At 38.9% G+C, this 19,739-nt stretch overlaps 3 protein-coding genes across 13 annotated transcripts in view; 1 reads left to right on the top strand and 2 right to left on the bottom strand.

Annotated features, from left to right (window-relative positions):
- Positions 1 to 1,131: 1,131 nt before the first annotated feature.
- Positions 1,132 to 4,758, bottom strand: LOC106135962 (zinc finger protein PLAG1-like). Its single transcript, XM_013336387.2, has one exon. It carries the CDS (start codon positions 4,429 to 4,431, stop codon positions 2,866 to 2,868), a length of 1,566 nt encoding a protein of 521 aa, XP_013191841.1. The 5' UTR covers positions 4,432 to 4,758; the 3' UTR covers positions 1,132 to 2,865.
- Positions 4,759 to 5,196: 438 nt separating this feature from the next.
- Positions 5,197 to 8,095, top strand: LOC106135859 (elongin-C). Of its 2 annotated transcripts, none has more exons than XM_013336254.2 (4): positions 5,197 to 5,271; positions 5,692 to 5,796; positions 6,575 to 6,782; positions 7,636 to 8,095. In XM_013336254.2, the coding sequence occupies exons 2-4, from the start codon at positions 5,697 to 5,699 to the stop codon at positions 7,775 to 7,777; spliced, it is 450 nt and encodes a 149-aa protein (XP_013191708.1). In that variant the 5' UTR covers positions 5,197 to 5,271; positions 5,692 to 5,696; the 3' UTR covers positions 7,778 to 8,095. The 2 variants fall into 2 exon arrangements, with proteins under 2 accessions (XP_013191708.1, XP_013191707.1); XM_013336253.2 differs by having other exon boundaries at positions 5,216 to 5,375.
- Positions 8,096 to 9,815: 1,720 nt separating this feature from the next.
- LOC106135942 (focal adhesion kinase 1) overlaps positions 9,816 to 19,739 on the bottom strand; it is a 120,572-nt gene continuing 110,648 nt past the window's right edge. For all 10 annotated transcript variants that reach the window (XM_060951117.1, XM_060951116.1, XM_060951115.1 and 7 more), the window contains 9 exons: positions 19,319 to 19,523; positions 18,250 to 18,377; positions 17,208 to 17,356; positions 15,026 to 15,142; positions 14,232 to 14,328; positions 13,532 to 13,602; positions 12,887 to 13,089; positions 12,187 to 12,297; positions 9,816 to 12,017 (listed from right to left, as the gene is read on the bottom strand). In XM_060951117.1, the coding sequence (XP_060807100.1) occupies positions 11,393 to 12,017; positions 12,187 to 12,297; positions 12,887 to 13,089; positions 13,532 to 13,602; positions 14,232 to 14,328; positions 15,026 to 15,142; positions 17,208 to 17,356; positions 18,250 to 18,377; positions 19,319 to 19,523 (1,706 nt within the window). In that variant the 3' untranslated portion in view covers positions 9,816 to 11,392. The remainder of the gene's footprint in view (positions 12,018 to 12,186; positions 12,298 to 12,886; positions 13,090 to 13,531; positions 13,603 to 14,231; positions 14,329 to 15,025; positions 15,143 to 17,207; positions 17,357 to 18,249; positions 18,378 to 19,318; positions 19,524 to 19,739) is intronic.

Consider the following 19,739-nt stretch of genomic DNA (forward strand, 5'->3'; position numbering starts at 1 on the left):
GATTAAGAAACTGAATTTGGCATTAATAATGTATGCATTTTTTTAATTACAAGGAAGATGGCAACACTAGCTGCAGTGGACCAAAATGTCCAGTGCATATCCCAAATAGAAAATAAGACCTAACACTCACTAAATTAAAATAGTAATTACAATTCTAGCCGTAAAAGTAAATTGCAATTGAGGTAGATTAAATTTTTTATAGACCTATTAACCTACAAGATTAGAATTATTTACATATTACAAGCGTTTACAACATTGGATCACTCCTTTAACTTTTCATGCCAAATGCCATTACTAGACGCCAAACATTGATTGTAACCACATGCATTAAAAACTTCAATAATTACCAATTAAAATTTTACATTAACATATTAAAAAGTATGTTACAGTGTCAGGAATTAAAACGTCCTGATAAAATGCTTCGGAACACTGTCGAGATTGATAAATTTTGGAAATCAAGATGAACTTTGTTTCTTGTTATCAGACCAATGGAGTTCATTCATTTTTATAATTGATGTGTCATCGCAAATTATTAGTGCTGTAATACTTTTCGACTTACAATGATGGTAAAGAATCTGTTTGAGAAACGAGAAGACAATATTTCCTTTGTTTCATTTGAAATTTAAGATATTTACACAATAGGACTATTTTATTAGTGCTTTTTAATCAGAGATCGACGAGGTTTTAAACAATACCTCTTTCCAATGGATGTCGTAAAAGGCGACTAAGGGAGAGGCTCATAAGCTTGGGATTCTTTTAAGCGATGGCCTGGCCACCTGTCGCTATTGGAATCTCCATTCCATCATTAAGCCATACAGCTGAATGAACATGGTCTTTCAGTCTTTTCAAGACTGTTTGCTCTGTCTACCCCTACGCTACAAGGGTTATAAGATAATATATATGTAGATAGAATACGGCAGTATTTGAAATTAAAATAAAATATTGAAATGAAATCTTTTAAGTACCTTCAGAGAATTCTAATTACAAAATGCAAGAGGGCATGTGCCCTTTATTCTTGGAAGTATGTACTTCCACACGTCTTTAAAAAGGAAATTCGAATTAATTTCGTATATTTTAAAAATTTTGTCTTACCTAAAATCATTCTTTATGAAATGTATTTTTAATTTATTAAAAACTGCCGTTTTTAGCGAGACTGTTATCTTTAACCAGTGTTAGATAAAAGATGCAGAACATTTTATATGTTTACTATAGGAGTTATTTATTGCTTTTTTATTAAGAGACACAGCTGTTTTTTATTTGTGTATTTTAATTATAAATTGTTATCAAAATAAAAACTATGCAGTTTCAATAAAGGGACGTAAAATTAACTCGACAGTGTTCTTTTTTATTTCGCTTTTTAACATGGAACCAATAGTTAAGTTCGAAATTTAAAAAGACGAATAATTTAACGAATTTCTAAAGACCAGCGGAGTCTATTCACGAAGGTCTTCTAGCAGTAGCCCACTGGTTTTCAGTCGTTCGGTGATCAGATCACAGATCATTACAACATGATCATCCGAGGACGAAACGTCCGAAATAAAATAAAGTTACATTACGTGTGCGCGTTACCTTTATTATTTATAAATATTTTAGTATAATGCAATGCGAAAGTATAAAATCAGTTATCTGTAGACAGACACTTTAAATCGCTAAACAGTATAACACTTTTAGACATACAAAAAACTATTTTATTTCCGACACGTGAAAACATAAACTATATAGGATGTTTGAAGTTTTTAAGGAAGAAATCCCAACAGGTTCGAACTTCGCTATTAGCTCCATTTCGATAATGTAATGAGAAACACGAAATGCAAGGCACCTAATAAAACCAGCTGTAATATCCTTTCATTTCAGACCAAGTTGTTTATTCTCACTATACTTCACCGACTTTCTGACACTTACACCAATATTCCACATTTGGAACATAAATAATTTGGCTCATAATCTAGAAAGGAAACCAACACATTTTTCGGAATTTTGTCAACTAACTTTCGGGTTCAGTATCTCGCATTATTTATATTTGATCACTCTTAAACTATTATCTGCTCAATTTCGCTCTACAGTCCAATGAGCAAACAAGAAGTTAAAGACGCTACATTTCTATCTAGACCGCGTACTCGTTTTGGCACAATTAGTAGAAAGATAATGTGAAATATAGATAACCGGCTCAACCGTGCTTGCTCATCAGACAGACCCAATTAATATCTTAAAATATAAGGAGGCACTTGCCTCTGAGGTATTGCTTTTGTTAATAGCACTTCGGCTGTGTTTGCTTAAGAATTCCGCAACATTCTGTATAACAAAATGCTGTGGAACGTCTGTCTCCTACATGCTGAACACTTACACATACATGATAGTACAATCTAGGCAGATCTGATGTTATTCTAGCAGAATTATGAATCTAATAGACCAAGAATACGCTCCGGTGTAATATACTTCGCGTCAAGCAGCACGCCTCTCTGAAACATATTGTAATAGCCTACTGCTTCCAAGAGCTATATACCTTCACACAAAATTCTGCTCTCTCACCATTCACATGAAAAACACCAGCATAACTTGTGTGGTCACATCACGAACTAAGCAGAGTTGGTCCCTAAACTCCATGTACGCTATAAATAAACATTTACAATTCCGAAAGTACATACACGACTAGATCACATATTCATGTAGAATTCGGAAACATTTTGGTATACCTGAAACGTACAAATATACAATTTGGCAATTTCACTGGAGGACGCGCGCCCCCGAGCATACAACTTACTGTCACCAAGTCCAACATTACAATTGAATTACTAGATCACTGCAGACTATTTACAGCTTACCTTACCTAGTGAGGTAGCTCGGTTACAAGCTAAATGCGAGAGGTCAGTGCGGGGGCGGCGGCGGCGGGGGCTTCGGGCTCTTCGCTGTCTGGAACGCCTTGCGGAACGCGGGCAGCCGCTGCGGCTGAGGTGTGGAGGCACTGTGGCTCTCCTCGCTTGTCCCATATGAAGGCTCGCCCTCTTCTAAAAGCCCTAGCATCTCGTTAGACAAACCTGACGGGCCCTCCCCTGGATCCATCAGCAAGGGATCTAACAAAATTCCCTCACTCGATCTTCTGATAGGATCAGGAAGCTGTTCTGTTGTTATATAAATTGACTCCGACTCAGTTTGAGTATAAGGCGCAGAAACCATGAACACAACAGGGTATGCTTCCGCAGACAACAGTTCACAACTGGGTGATGTGGGTTGCTCTACCTTGATATGAGTGTCTACAGATTCCTCTATCTTTACTTCAGATGGCTCAACTTTTATATCAAGTACAGGTGGAATTTCCACAATGATTTCAGTTGAAGGTGCTCTACTTTGGACCTCTGATGTGCTCTCTTTAGATGACGATGGCTTCCAAATAAAGTCTGTACCCTCTATATCAAATTCTGGATATGTTTCCTCAAATGCAGTGGGTTCAGCCTGTGGTTCACTAGATGTACCCGGAGTTGCTGACTTCACAGATTCCTCCGGGTGAGCATTTTTCATATGTCTCACTAAATGATCCTTCCGTCCAAACTTTTGTGGGCAATGCGGACATACAAAATCCCGTCTACCTGTGTGCACCACAAGATGCCGCCTCACATCTTTAGCTGTGAAGAATCTTCTATCACAGTGATCACATGTGAACTTTTTATCAGTCTCATTTTTCACAGTCCGGCTTCCAGTGTGTACTTTCAGGTGATAAACTATTTCTTGGCGAGTAGCAAACACTTCATCACAAATCTTACACTGTAGATTTCCCTCCTCAGCCGAATGTAATGCAGCATGCTTTCTATAGCTCAGTGATGATGTATAAGACTTTCTACAATCTGGCTTCTCACATGTATACAACCTTTTAGTTGGATTATGGACTCTTTCATGGTTAGTGAGATGATCTTTTCGATTAAATGTCTTACTGCAAGTACTACATTTGAACGCTCTTGCTTCACTGTGAATAAGATTATGGCGCACAAGCTTGAATTTTGAATTGAATTTCTTATCGCAAAGGTCACATGAGAAGGGAAGTTCACCAGTATGGGACAAAACATGTTGCTGGAGCTTACCGGGGCTCGAGAAGCGTTTATCACAGGTAGAGCAGGCATGCCTCTTGTGACGTTCCCGATCGCGGCGTGCGCGTCGCTCGGGCTCGGTGGACGGCCCCGGGACCGGATCGTCGTCTCGCCGAGGCAGTGTGGGGACACGTCGCGCCGTCTTCACGGTGCGAAAACACTGTTTGATTCCGCCGCTAGGGCCTGGCGCCCCACGGGCTACGAACTGCAGCTTAGTGGGCAGCTGCGAGGCAGGCGGTGCTATGAACATCTTCTGCGCGGAGGCCGGGCGTTCCCCACTCGACTCCTCCGCCAACTCGGGGACGGAGACGCCCTCCTCTCCTTCAGTAGGGTTTGGTGGCGGGGTGGCCATCTCGCGGTCATTTTTAACGCGCTTACCCTATATCGCTTCTCGGTTATGACGCGTCGTGGTCGCTTCTACTCCGCGGTGGCGCTGGTTCGTCGCGATGGCAGAAAACATCTCTGTCACATTGACGGTCTGGAAGCCCTTTTTCGTATTCGTGTCACATGGTTCTCGCAGATTATAAGGGTTTTCCATGTATTTTTTGCACTTAAATGGTTTGAATAATAATATTTAAGATTCTGTTCGAACGAAGAAAGTAAAGAAATAATAGAAAACTACAAAATAAAATACTTTTTTCAAGGAAATACGTAGCGCTTCGCTTGACATCGAAATGGACAAATGTCAAAATAATGAAATGAAAAAGAAGCCAAAAAGCCATGTCAAAAAAAGTCCGCCGAATCGTCGTCGACGATTTTACGGGTTGCGTTCCATTTTCGCAAATTCGTTTCGTACCTTTGTTCATTCATATCACAAAGTACCTATCAGGGAAGTTCACAAACTTATTAACATTATTTTTATTTATGTGTGTGGAGAAGTAACATTATAAGACTTATGAGAAAAAGAGGACAACTGAATTAACAATAGTTACATTTGAAGAGAAAAAGAGAAAGACGTTTTAAGCGCAACTAGCAACGCAAAGCAATACAACAACCCCATACAATAAACCCAACTAAAAAACACCGTTGTGCTTTTGCTTTGTAAAATTGAATACTTTTGCTTCGTTACTTTTGCTTATTTAATTCATTCAATCCCTTGATTCATTCATTCAATAGTTGGCAATGTCAGATTAGAATCAAATTAATTAAGACAGCCATTGTCAGGAACATAACCTCACCAAACCAAGATAGAGTACGTAAAAATAGTAACTAAACTTCTTTTATTCATCAATATAAAACTTGGCTTTTTAATCAAGCCTGAGTGATTCGATTCTGTATTCGCAAAATTATTTACAGGTAGGTTCAATAAAATTCTTTATTTTAAGATACAATAATAACATTAAGATGACAGCCAAAAAGGATATTACTGTCGGGGATATTTTTGGCTTTGTGTCTTTCTATTAAACCAAGTTCCTTATTAAATTCGTATAGGTATTTGATTAAAAATGATTGTTACTTATTGGTATGTGTGTACAATGGAAACCCGAAAACTGGGTTTTTGTCAATCAGAGCTCGCGTTCCTTTCTAGCGAGGACGCAACCAGGACAAATTCCAGGATGATGATGCTATTTTATTAATTAACTGATTCATAATAACGTGCTTAATATTTTAGATAAAATGTCTGAACAAAATGTTGGGTCTGCCCCTGGTTCCGCCGCCCCGTCGGCCACTAGCGTCGCCGAAGAGCAGCGCTCTGCAAGCACTGCTGCTGCATCTGGTAAGCTAACCATTTGTACTAAGATACATACATAAATATAATTTCATCCCTTACAGGGTAGACAGGGCCAGCAGCAAAAGCTGCAATCTAGGGGGGTACTTATATTAAAATATCATACCACACAACATAATATTGAAAACTAGCTTTTATTTGAAATTGTTGCTTTTGTCTTGAGATACTAATAAAATAAATTAAACCAGTTTAGTAGCAATGTGACATTATTTGAAATATCAATCCCATCATTGAGCCAAACAGCTGAACGTGGCCTGTCAGCCTATCAAGACTTCTAGCTCTGACTACCCCGCAAAGGATATAAAAGTGAACATTTGTATGTAAGTATGTATGTAAAAACTAAAGCTCTTGTAGGATTTTTGAAAATCACCCGGGGCAACCCTCTGTGTGAAAGGTGAGAATGTGACTGGGACTAATGCCAGGAATAGAAGAAGACTAAAGAAAACAGAGCTACTCTCACTGGGTATAATAAATAAAGTCTCAGACTTGTATTATTATTCATTATTATGGGACATACCAACATACTTAAAAATTGTTATATCTTTTGGTTTTTCACAACATAAAATAAATTACTTTAAACTACGTTTACTGCCACTTCCAAAGGGTCATTGCAGAAGAAGCGGTAACAAACAGCACTGCAGCATTTTTAGTTTTTACAATCTGAGAATTAGAACAGAAATGTGGAGTCGAGAAAACATTGTTATGAATGTTATGATTATTTTTTTTATATGAAATTTATTTATTGATAAACTGGTATCTCTCTTAGTTGCCGGCACAGTCGCTTCAGAAGAGAAAGTGTTTGGCGGCTGCGAGGGCCCAGACGCCATGTACGTGAAGCTGGTGTCATCTGACGGCCATGAGTTTATTGTGAAGAGGGAGCATGCACTGACTTCTGGTACCATCAAGGCCATGCTGAGCGGTCCCGGCCAGTTTGCCGAGAACGAAGCCAACGAGGTCAACTTTAGGGAAATTCCGTAAGTAAAAAAAAAAAAAAAAAAAAGTAAAAATTACCCTCAAGGTAGTCAGATATATTACATGTATACTGACAAATCACACTCATTTCGTGTTGAGCTAGCCCCAAAGTTTAGACTTTTTATATATGTAGTCAGTTATAAATATTTACTCACATTTGTCTATGCCTTACAGGATAGACAAAGCCAGAAGTCTCGAAAAGACTGAAATACCATGTTCAACTGTATGGCTTAGTATTGGAATTTAAATTGAAATTGTCTTAATTCCAAATTTATTAGGAAGCGACTAGTCCTATATTTTATTAGTAACTTATTATATTAGTCTGCCGCTTTAGTTCCTAATGTTCTTCTCAAATTACACTTAATTAGTTTGAACTAAAGGAACAATTTAGAATACCCTAATACTTGTGGCAAATTAATTTAATAATATTATTTTACCCCCAGAGTAGAAATTTGATTTACTAAATAGACACAGGTTCAATAGACAATTCCAATATGATTTCTACAAAAGTCCCACAGGAACAAACTCATTAGGCATAAAGCAGAAACAAAATTTAGCAATAAGATTAGTATGAAATATATATTTGTCTTATCTAAAATCGACAATTATCTATATCCTGCACTGTATCTGTTCCAAAGATTGTTTAATGCACCATACGGAAGTAGCTACAAAACTGATACAAAAAAAAAATTGTGATATTTTATCTCCTATTTTTTTAATAAAATGACGATAATGCCCTCATGTATTCTATAACCTAATTCTTTTTCACATCTTCTTTCTCATTCTTTGTCCGAGCTCGTCGCTAGTACTTATAGTAAAAAAATATAAAAGTATAGAATATTTTTTCTTTCTCAGATCACATGTCCTCCAAAAAGTCTGTATGTATTTCACATACAAGGTGCGGTACACCAACTCTTCTACAGAAATCCCTGAGTTCCCGATTGCTCCAGAAATCGCCCTGGAATTATTGATGGCCGCTAACTTCTTGGACTGTTAAATCTGTTTAGTTTTGGTACAGACAACTGATATTTTTTATTCTAATTGATTCGTACTCTATATCTTGAGTATAAAGTGGTCGGTCCTTTGTTTATTATTATTGAAATGGGGAATATGCGTGTGAATTTTATGAAACATTAAAAATATGTGACCGTGAAAATAATCGAAATCGATTTGATAATTAAGACTTTAAGTTTATATCAGAAGTCATTGTCTAACCAATATCTTAATGTGGATACGAGTACATTTATCATTGTCTTACCAATATCTTATTTTTGTGTTGAATCGCCGAATGTCCGGTGTGATGTGATATCAAAAATAAATAATGCATATTCCCCATTAATATATAATTTGATAAGAGAGCTACCTTAATATATATTGGATTTAGTTGATCTGGTACCTCAAAGATTTACTAATAAAAATGGTTTTGTAATTCTATCAGTTCTCTCATCATGACATAACTATCGCTGTCCCGTTGCACGGCATTGTTAAAAGCGAAACAGCGATCATTTTTTCTCGCGATAAAAACGGCGTCGCGCTTTCCCTGCTACAGGGGCTAGTCACATTCTCATTTAAAGCCCGGGGTTTATTATAGAAATATAAATGCTGTGAAATTGTTATTCGGCAAATTAAGTTTTTAATCGACTAGTTATAGTCAATTATTTGTCTTATCTTAAGAAAGAGCGAAAACCCCGGGCAACCTTGACAAAGGCCAGGAATGGTATGCCAGCCATGGTAAAGAATGACAGATAATACGATACGAAGACAACAGTATTTGAGCGTTACAATAGCTTATGTGGTGTTGCCAATATATACTCGTGTATTTTGGATTATCTGGCAACCATTTTAGAATATTAACCACACCATCCAAGTTTTGGCGTTTTTTATTAGGAGTGTATATCAAAGAAACGAGCTAAAGTTTACCTCCTTAATAAAAAGGTTGCTAGTTTTAAAGAACAACTTTATTAGATGATAGATGGACTTGTCAAATTGTAAATATCAGATTGCTAAAAATTGGATGGTATAATTACGGTTTGGGTCATTCTATCATTATCACTTTAAAGAACAAGCTGTAATATCAATAAATTATAGAATTACTACATAGTAAAATTAATTTATTACACTTCATGAGAAATTGATTTTGTTAATAAAATTTCACGAATTTCTTCTTCCCTCAAAAATATATCTTTTTATTTAAAGGTGAATTTGATTTGAAACAAACGAGTAATATCTAAATACCCAGAAAATAGCAAAAAAAATTGTTTCGGGATTCAGTTGTCGGTTTTAGAGTTTAGATTTTTGTAAATGCTAGCTATAATGTCGAATGGTTTTACAGTATCACTTGCTTTTTATTTTGTTAATAAACCTTAATATGTAAAGTATATTCTTTCATTTTACCTTGTATGTGTATAAAGCCTTGATCCTTTCATAAAGCAGTATATTTTAAACTTTATCTCTAATTATTAAGGCCTAAAGCACTATTTTTGAAATTAATTTAGATTCAATTAAAATCTTTTTTGCGTATCATACCGTGTATGTACATCAGTTGAATACAGTCACTGAATGACTGCGTGGAAGTTTGTATATTATGAACCCTGTAGAGCATCGCAAATATTCAATAAAATAGAACGACAAGCAGGTTTATACAGGTTATTATGATGAGTATAACATATAATAATTACAATGGATTTATCATACCATTATAATAAGCGTTACTACATTAATTTCATTTTATATAATCAGTTACTTAAACATATTCAATTAAAATACTTTTTTCTCGTAGTGTTCAACTACTTGTCCAATGTCCATGCTCAGAGACTGTGTTGGGCTAAAAAGATAACGAAAGTCAGGTTCGCATTTGACTTCATTCCGTTACCCAATTCTGGATAACGGAATCAGATTCGGATCCGGACCCAGAAGAAGCAGCTAAAACAAACGCCAGGAACGTTTTGAATTGAATAAAGAACCCAAAAAGAAGCAAACTATAACAGAAAGTTTATTTCTCCTCAGATGATGGGCACAGAAAATAATACAAAATATAATTTCTGATCTGTCGTTTATTCAATATATGCATAAACAAAATCCGGTCCACTCGAAGTTAAAACGCGCTAACGGGCTACGGACGTTAAGTTGTACACTGGAATGACATCCGGCAACACATATCAAATCAAATGACAATAAATAGTTTTGTTAACTCATTGAGCGGCATGGACAACTATAGATTCAATATAGGAAATAAAATAAGTAACAAAACAGGTACCTTAACAGAAATTGAGGTTTTTGAGTTGTAAATAGACACGCAAGATTGCAATTAACTAAATGATGTACTAAAAATCGATAAAATACCAAATGGAGTTAGTAAATTCCAGTCTTTAAAAACAATGTTTTCTAATCTTTAGTTGTCCAGTGCCATTCACAGAGCACTAACGCTACAGTATCCACTGAGATCTAAGCTTACAATAAAACTTTGGATAAAAATTAAAATAATCTTTTTGTACATTTTTACAAAGTAAATTTTCAAATCCGCTGACAATTGACAAATTATAAACCTTTCGTAATTTAATTGTTAAACTTTTACCGTCCTATTTGTCTTAATCTTATATGTAAAGATAATTTTTTAGTTCTTACAATGGATGCAACTAAAAATTTAACAATCCAATTACTTAATAAAATCTATGAGTTAAATCTTGTGACGGCTACTTAACAAATTATACACATAATACATTTTTAGATTACAAAATAATACTTGAACGATTAATTCCAAAATGATTATTTAGATTATTGTTGCATGGAAGAATTCATTTTTCACTTATTATAATTATAAAGGTTCCATATAAAACCTGTATTAATAACACCAAAAAATATAAACTTTGTATGAAAATAATTACAACTTACTCGTTAGGTGCAGTTTAAGGAATGTGCTATGTAGTTTAATAATGCAAGCTGAGTTAGTTTAGCAATTTAGGTCGTTTATTGGCAATAATATCACAAATTAACCATACGATAACAGTTTGGAGTAATGACAATTTTTGATGACGCATGAAATTTTAATATAACCAATAAAGTTTTGATGAACATGTAAATATGTATGTCGAATAATTATTTGTTAAATATGCAACACTAGAATATTAATTTGAAGCACAACAATGCCGATGATATGTCAATAGATATTATCACTAAAACGACGTTCAACATAAATTCGTTAAGTGAAATTTCAAATAAAGTTAAGTAGATATTATTTGGCAACACTCGAACGTTGATGACTCAAGTATTTTCAAGAAAATTGTTCACTAATGAGTAATTAAGAAATGATCCATGTATTTGATGACCAAATGGGTCCTACTTTGAACGCGAGTTTTGGCCTGAGGACTTAAAATAACTGATCTACCCGCTACATAGAATATTGAGCATTATAGGTCTTTTAAAACAAGCTTGCACTAATTTTACTAAAGCGGCACAAAAAAATAAATGCTGTCGTTTAATGAGCATATCCCGGTAAGTACACTAGTCGATCTACTGTTCATAGCCTTATTTAGTAAAGCTGTATAACTCCCAGCGGAGTAGCCGTAAAAAAAATTGCCACTACAAGCAAACTAATTCTTTATGCTGGCAACATTCACCCTTGATCGGTGTTCTGGTCTATGGGGATCATCTTTTTGCTGACGGAGTATATAGGGGGAGGGTCTATTTTCCCAGAAATGGCTTGAACTCTGCTTTTCACAGACTCAATTGGCGCCACATCGACCTTTCCGTCTTCGCTGATGCTCGAAGAGGAATGTTGGAAGGAACCCCCTACTTCGGTGTTGCCATAAATATGTTGCGGTTCCCGCACGTTCCCGTATAGATTGTAGTTGTGTATCAAGGCGGAAACCCTGTTAGAGGTGGCGGGGAGGCTGCTGTGTTCCTTCGGTAGGTGTTCGGTCACGTTGAGTTGACCGGTCGTCACTGGTTGGTTGATTTTGAAGTCTGGTTTGGGGGGCGGAGTTTCTTCTTCCTGTATCGACGATTGGTTGCTGAGTACTGGGTTTTGCGGCGTGAACGTTTGGTTTTGGGCGGCGAAGGCGTGGTTTTGCGAGGTGAGGGTTTGGTTCTGCGGCGCGGGGGGCGGGGCGGGGCCGGCGTCGTGCGCCCGCAGCGCGGCGCGCCAGTCGACGCCGGGGTGTCGCGCGCGGATGCAGTCCACTACGTCGAGGAGGTTTTTCGCGTCCATCGCGAGTACATGTGCCGCTGCGAGCATTCGTCTGCAACATTATACATAAATGTTTGTTTGTTTGTATTATCGTTATTGCATAGAAATTTACACAGTAACAAGAATAGTAGTTAGAATAATGTTATGACGAAAGTTTGATTCAATTGTTACGCTTAGCACATAAACTTTAATTGTGGAGAAAAATTACGATTTATACTAACTTGGTATATTCGTCGTGCAACGTAGTATTGGCGTACTGTATCGCGAGTCGCATCGCCTCCACCAACGCTGCCATATCTTTGCTGAGAACTTGATGGGCCATCTCCACTTCCCTACAAAAAAAATATAATGTACAGTCGCTGTAAATAAACTAGATATAAATCAAAACCACATATTATATTCCTCAGAGTGTAGTTGTTCTACTTCATTCCGAGACTCAGGCTCAGGTCAGGCTACATAAAGGTAATGCTTTGACGGCCTCTGTGGCGTAGCGGTAGTACGCTTGTCCGCGACACTAAAGGTCTCAAGTTCGAATCCCGGCCGAAGGGCATGATGAGAAAATAAGTTTTTCTGATCGGCCTGGGTCTTGGATGTTTACCTTTATAAGTATCTATAATAAAATATAGTATCGGTGAGTTAGTATCGTAACACAAGTTTCGAACTTACTCAAATTCAAAATTTATATTTATTATTACAGGATACCTACTTCATATCGCTTAATAATTGTCAAAACGTTTGGTCTAGGTCTTCCCACTCCGACCTTTCCCTCCACACTCTCAACTTGTTTTCATTCATCCTCTCGACATGACCGAACCATCTTAACATACCCTTTTCTATTCCTGTAACTACATCTTCTTTCACATCACAACATTCCCTTCATTATTTTTATATAGGTATATATAAATTAATATGAATGCTAACCTCTGAGCGGCGGGCGGGAACGGCACGACGATGAGATCGACGGTGGCGCACAGCGCGCGCAGCTCGGCGCCCACGGCGCGCACGGCCGCCAGCACCTGGGCGGCCGGAGCGGCGCGCTGCGCGGCCTGCGCCAGCCGCATCACGCCGCGCACCACGCCCGTCGTGGCCGCGTACACCGGCTCCGGGGGCTCCGCGCAAGGTGTCTGCACGAGATTACGATGGTCGTGTCCGTGCTTTGAAAGGTCGTATACCGTGTGGTTTCCGGCATTTTGGTATAGAACTATTTTTATATCTTTCAGATGGATGTCGTTAAAGGCGACTGATAGACTAATTTGTTCTAAGGTCGTATTGAGGCTTTGAAAGGTTGTATGCCGTGTGGTTTTCGGCATTTTGGAATAGGACTATTTTTATATCTTTCAGATGGATGTCGTTATAGGCGACTAAGGGAAAGACTGATTTGGAAATGTAGGTAGGTGATGGGGTAGTAATCCTGTCACTATTAGAATCTCAATTCCATCATAGTCATTCGCCGATGAAAGTGGCCTTTCAGTATTTTCACTGACTATTATGTATGTAAATCGTAAAGTAGTTAAAAATTGTTATTTTAACAATATTCCAAGTAAGTGCTAGAAAAATAATGATTACCCTGTCGTCACTGGGCGGTCGTTCTTTTGGATTCACCGTGTTGGCTGGACTGGTTTCTGCCGAGTTCGCACCTTAAACAATAGTTATTAATAAGAAAGTTATTCTAACATTGTAATAGTCGCCATTATAGAGTGTAATCGGTACACACTTCCGGGCCAAATTCTTAATAAGTGTAAATGCGAAAGTTAGATTGTTTGTTGTCTCCTCACGCGTTATCTACTCAAACAATTTTCTAGAACATACATACATAAAATCACGCCTCTTTCCCGGACGGGTAGGCAGAGACTACCTCTTTCCACCTGCTACGAATTTTCTAGAAATTTTGCATATATATATATATATATATATAGTAAGAGCTGGAGAAGGACAAAAAGAGTACCTTTCATCCCGGTAAATACTGAAGTTTCTGTAGGATTTGAGTCTAGGATGTATAAATATTTATAATAAAAAATTGTATCGTTGAATAAGTATCTCGTTTCAAGTTTTCGAACTTACATCGAGGCTTATTCGATCTGTTTAATTTGTTTATATTTAATTATTTATTTGTAATTCCTATAGGCTATCAACCTGGCCCTTCTTAAATCTCAATTCTATCATTAAGCTAAACAGCTGAACGGGGCCTATCAGTCTTTTTAAGACTGTTGGCTCTGTCTACTCCGCAAGGGGTAAAGACGTGTTTATATGTATGTATGTATGTTACCTGAGGGCGGTTGACTAGAGGTGCGCGCCTCGACGGCGTCCGCCTTGCGTTCGCTGGGCTCACTCTCACTCGATACTTGCATGTTTGAGAGCCGCTTCTGTGACAATACATGGGCGAATTAAAAAAAAAATACGTTCGAATTGAGAACCTCCTTTTTTTAAGACGGTGTAAATATTTTAAGGTATTATTTTACTATTTTAGTCAGTTTATGGTAGAGGCCATGCTAAACGTGCAGATTGTAATAGTCAATCAAAGGAAAGCAAATATACTTTAGATTCTTTTTATACGCGGCAGGCTGGCAAATTGTCACTATTTCAATCTCAATTTCACAATAAAGCCATACAGCTGCAAGTTTTCTTTCAGTCTTTTCAAGACTGTTGGCTCTGTCTACCCCGTAATGAATAAATAAGTGATTTTATGTACGTATGTTTTGTGGTCAAGTCATTAAGATATCAAAATCGAAATCATACTCGTTGATATAAGGGTACGAATACCATAAAGTTCATGTGTCATTTACTCTTTCAATTTTAACGTAAAGTCAACTCCACATTGTTTATGGTTTGATTTAATAAGGGAAAAAAGTATTTCTCTGCTCTCAAATACATATATATCAACTTTTAATAGGAAATCGATTCAGGTAGTTCCTTTACTTTCTCACAATAAGATCGTGGTCAAGGTCATCATATCATGTCATACAAAACTGAAGAGCGTTATCTCTGGTAAGGCAGGCCATGATTAGAGCGAATGCCAGGATGATCATGATGATTTTAAAAATAACGACCATGGTTACATACCAAATTGTCTTCCTGCATTTGAAGCCATCTTCTGTCCTCTTCGCTCTGATGTTGCTGTCTCGCTAACTCAGCCAATAATCTCCTTTCCACAGCTTGTTCAGTGTCGAATTCCGGACTCTGTTACATATAAAATAAGAGTCAATTTCGATTGTCTTTGAATGCATTAAAATCTTAACTAACGTTGATGTTAGTGTAATTATTTGTACAATTTTTAAAAAGATTAATCATTAAAATAGTAGAAATATTGTTAAACGATTCCCCGACCGAAATCAATAGGACAATTTGGGACGTCACCAAAAAAAATAAATACCAACACAACGTTAGTTTTTCTTATCAGATGATGAAATCACTTCGGGCTGTCTTTAAGCAAGATAAACTACTTATTATGTCGAATAAAATACAGTCATATATTTCAGGCCGTCAGTTCAAATCCCGGCCAGGGCATAATGAGAAACAAACTTTCTCTGATTGGCCTAATCTTGAATGTCTATATAAGTATTTATTATAAAATATAGCATCGTTGAGTTAGTATCTCGTAACAAGTCTCGAACTTACTTCGAGGCTAACGCAATCTGTGTAATCTGTACCGTATATATTTTTTCATATACTGAGAAACAAAATAATGAAGATTTGTACAATGACATTGTGAGTTATGTGAGTGCAAAGGTAGCGCCATTATTATGGAAACAAAAACTTAATGGAATAAACCAAAAGTGATTTCATTCGAAAATTAAATTAAATAAAACAAAAATAAAGAGCCAAAATTCTACCGGAAAACCCAACGGACACATAAATTCTGTAAAAAAAAAAGAAAAAATAAGGTCTCAATTTACAAAGAAAATAATATCATACGTATAGGTATCAAATAATAAGAACATGATATAATACGTACAGGGGAGTTAAATATGATTAACATTATATACATTGTTAAGCTTGACGTGGAAACGCGTTTTTGATAATATTCACATTTCTACAAAAAAATATACAACACTTACAAAATAAATAACTTTCCAAAGTGCCTTCTATAAAATACGACCGTATAACAAACATAAAACGTGACGACTACTATTTCCAAAACATCCTCAAACCGAAATTAAAAAAAAAAAACGAAAAATGTCATCATGCAACGATCTATAAACGTGAAAATCCATGCTCCAACCGCTACCGAGCTACCAATCACCTGCACGGCCTGAGGCACCAGCTCCTGCCTCAGAGCGTCCGCCGCGGGCAGCGGGCGGAGGCCGGCCGCCGCCTGCGCAGCCTGCGGCGCGGCCGCGGGCTGGTACAGCATGGGCTGCGCGCCCGCCACCTGCGAGCTGAACACCTGCTGCGGGACGTACGACATCGGCCCTACGCCCTGAGGCATATAACCCTGAGACACCTGAGGGTACACCGGGCTGGAGGACCTTACGAATGGCGGCTTACTGGGCTTCCTTGGACTTTGGGAATACGGAACACCCTGAACGACGCCCACCGGGACGCCGTAAGAAGTCGGATGGGAAGCGGACATGCCCGCTGTGGGAGGACGGTAGGGTTTAGCCATCGCTTTTTGAGCAGCAATCGCTACGCAACTTTTGACATTATCCCCTCCAAAGTCGTATATTTCCTCGACCAATGGCGGCTCGGGTTGATGCCTCATTTTGTTGACGACGCTGGCCGCTAACTGAGCGTTGATCGCGCCTTGAACCGAGAACTGTCCGACGTCTTGTTCCCTACGGTTTCTAGGCGGAGGCGAAGCCGGGACGGAATGCTGCCTCGTGAAAGGTGCTATCGGAACTGGAGAGCCCCTATGGGCCAAACCACCTCTAGCGTTACGTTCTAGCGACCCCATTCTGACCGGAGCCCTCTCCGCCGTAGACAGAGTGCCCCTAGTATTCCTCTCGAGCGATCTAACCCTACTAGCGTACGGTTCTGCCGCTTCGCTCTGCGGGGGGGACGCCGCATCATTCGCGGGCGACTCGGTTTGATTCTGACACAGGTTGTCGCAGCTGGCGCCCACGACGACCGTCAGCGTCTCGTCGGTGTGCTCGGGCACGACGGGGTCGAGTTTGTGCAGGCTGGCGACCGGCATGGGGACGGTTTGCAGCGGCATGTCGAGCTCGGCGTCGGGGCCGGCGCGCGCGAGCTGGGGGTCGGTTTCCGGCAGAGTTTGGGCGAAGGCGACGGCGACGGTGTTGAATACCGAGGCGGGCGTGGTGTAGGCCTGCGGCCGGCGCGCGCGCGCCTGGTTGTCGCGCAGCAGGCGCGCCAGCACGCGCGGCGTCTGCGCCACCAGGTACGTCTGCGGCGCCGCCTCCGCCGCCTGCGCCGGCGCGCCCGCCGGCTCCACCGCTGTCCACCACACGGCATTATGAAAATTCACCGTGATACATGCATACACACATATAGTTATATCTATATCCCTTGCGGGGGAGTCAACAATCTTGAAGAGACTGTCGTCTGGCTGGATGATAGAATTGAGATTCAAATAGTGACAAGTTGCTAGCCCATGGCCTAAAAGCAGAATAGAAAGTTTATTAGTCTACCCATTCGTAGCCTTTGACGACATCCACAGGAAAGAGATGGAGTAGTCATTTTCTTTTTTTGTATTGGTACCTGGAACCACACGGCGCCATGTGGATTCACCGTGATATGTAACTCAAAGTTAGTTAGTTTGAGAATTTAGTGCATTAGCGAATTATAATGATTGCGATGTCCGAAAGGGTTCATATTGTACCTTACATATGAGCAGTGAATGTAATTTAACTGATGTACTATATGATATACATTTCAATTTTCGAATGGAATTGAATGAAATACAGTTAGCGTATTTTGTCATTTGTGCGAACTTGTCGCTTCTGAGAACCCTTCATATCGCTGTTGTGAACCATCATTTTCCGCACCTATCATGTCATTTTACAAACCTGTCATGTAAATATTCATAATAAAAACAACAACATACCAGTTGTGCCGTGTGGTTCCCGGCACCAATAAAAAACAAAAAAAAGAATAGGACCTCTCCATCTCGTTCCCACGGATGTCGTAAAAGGCGACTAAGGGATAGGCTTATAAACTTGGGATTTTTCTTTTAGGCTATGGGCCAGCAACCCGTTACTATTTGAATCTCAATTCTATCATCAAGCCAAGCAGCTGAACGTGGCCTATCAGTCTTTTCAAGACTGTTGGCTCTGTCTACCCAGTAAGGGATAAAGACGTGATCATATGTATGTATGTATGTAACATACCAGTAAGGTTGGTTTGAGGTCGGCTGGGCTTCGGCGGAGGTTCGTCCCCCCACGAGGCGGCGGCCACTCGGCGGTTCTCGCGTCGCATCGTGTCCCACGCTGAACTGCGCTCTTCTTGTAGAATCTCACTGTTATATAACATTTATTTGTAATTAATTAGTTTTGTGGTCGGTTGAGATACATAGTTTTCCTCCGTTTTATTGTTAAAGTATGTATAAAAAGGTTTATTTGCAAGTTTTTTTTATTGGTATCCTTAAGGACTAGGTTGCCCGAATATAAATCCGAACAATTTAATGATAGTTATACTTGTGTATGTGTTATACCTTTTCAAGACTGTTTGCTCTGATTACCCCCGCAAAGGAAAGGACGTGACTTTATGTATGCACGTAATACCTGTGTACTCGTATATTAACCATCATTGGATGTCAACTACAAAGTCAGGAACCGTTCTCCATAAAATCACAAGACAACCAACGTTCTTATTACTATTACAATAAGGTAGATATTACTTACAAGTGCCTTTCTCTTAAGCTATAAGTTGTGTATCGCTACGAAGGCTCCTAACACATAAGCTTTTGTTTGTGGTAGTACTTATTGTTATCACAATAAGGTATAAACTACTTACAAGAGCGTTTCCTTCAGGCTATGAGCTGTGTGTCGCTGCGAAGGCTCATAACACTTAAGCTTTTGTTTGTTGTAGCACTTATTGTTATCACGATAAGGTATAAACTACTTACAAGAGCGTTTCCTTCAGGCTATGAGCTGTGGGCCGCTGCGAAGGCTCATAACACTTAAGCTTTTGTATGTGGTAGCTCTTATTGTTATCACGATAAGGTATAAACTACTTACAAGAGCGTTTCCTTCAGGCTATGAGCTGTGTGTCGCTGTGAAGGCTCATAAGACTTAAGCTTTTGTTTATGGTAGCCCTTATTGTTATCACAATAAGGTATAAACTACTTACAAGAGCGTTTCCTTCAAGCTATGAGCTGTGTGTCGCTGCGAAGGCTCATAAGACTTAAGCTTTTGTGGTAGCCCTTATTGTTATCACGATAAGGTATAAACTACTTACAAGAGCGTTTCCTTCAGGCTATGAGCTGTGGGCCGCTGCGAAGGCTCATAAGACCAGCATCTTGACATCACCGAGTACAGCCGAGGCGGACATTTAGGCGGTAAGGCCAAGCGTTCCCCGTTCTCCAGTTTACCGATGACGTCATTATTCTTCACCCCTATGAACGGCTTGACGCCTAACATGAGGATCTCCCACATGCATACACCTGAAATAAGTTTTATAGAATAGAATAGATTTATTTAGGATACAAGGTATCACTTATTGACGTCACATCACTTAAATCTAATTATAACTACTATATTTAATACTATAGTATAAATTAAAAACAACGATAGAGTAAGATGGAAATGTTTTAAGTGACAGCCTCTGTGACGCAGTTAGTCTGTGACACCGAAGGCTCCGGGTACGAATCCCGGCCAGG

Source organism: Amyelois transitella, chromosome 24 (assembly GCF_032362555.1).
Source record: "Amyelois transitella isolate CPQ chromosome 24, ilAmyTran1.1, whole genome shotgun sequence".
Taxonomy (NCBI): domain Eukaryota; kingdom Metazoa; phylum Arthropoda; class Insecta; order Lepidoptera; family Pyralidae; genus Amyelois; species Amyelois transitella.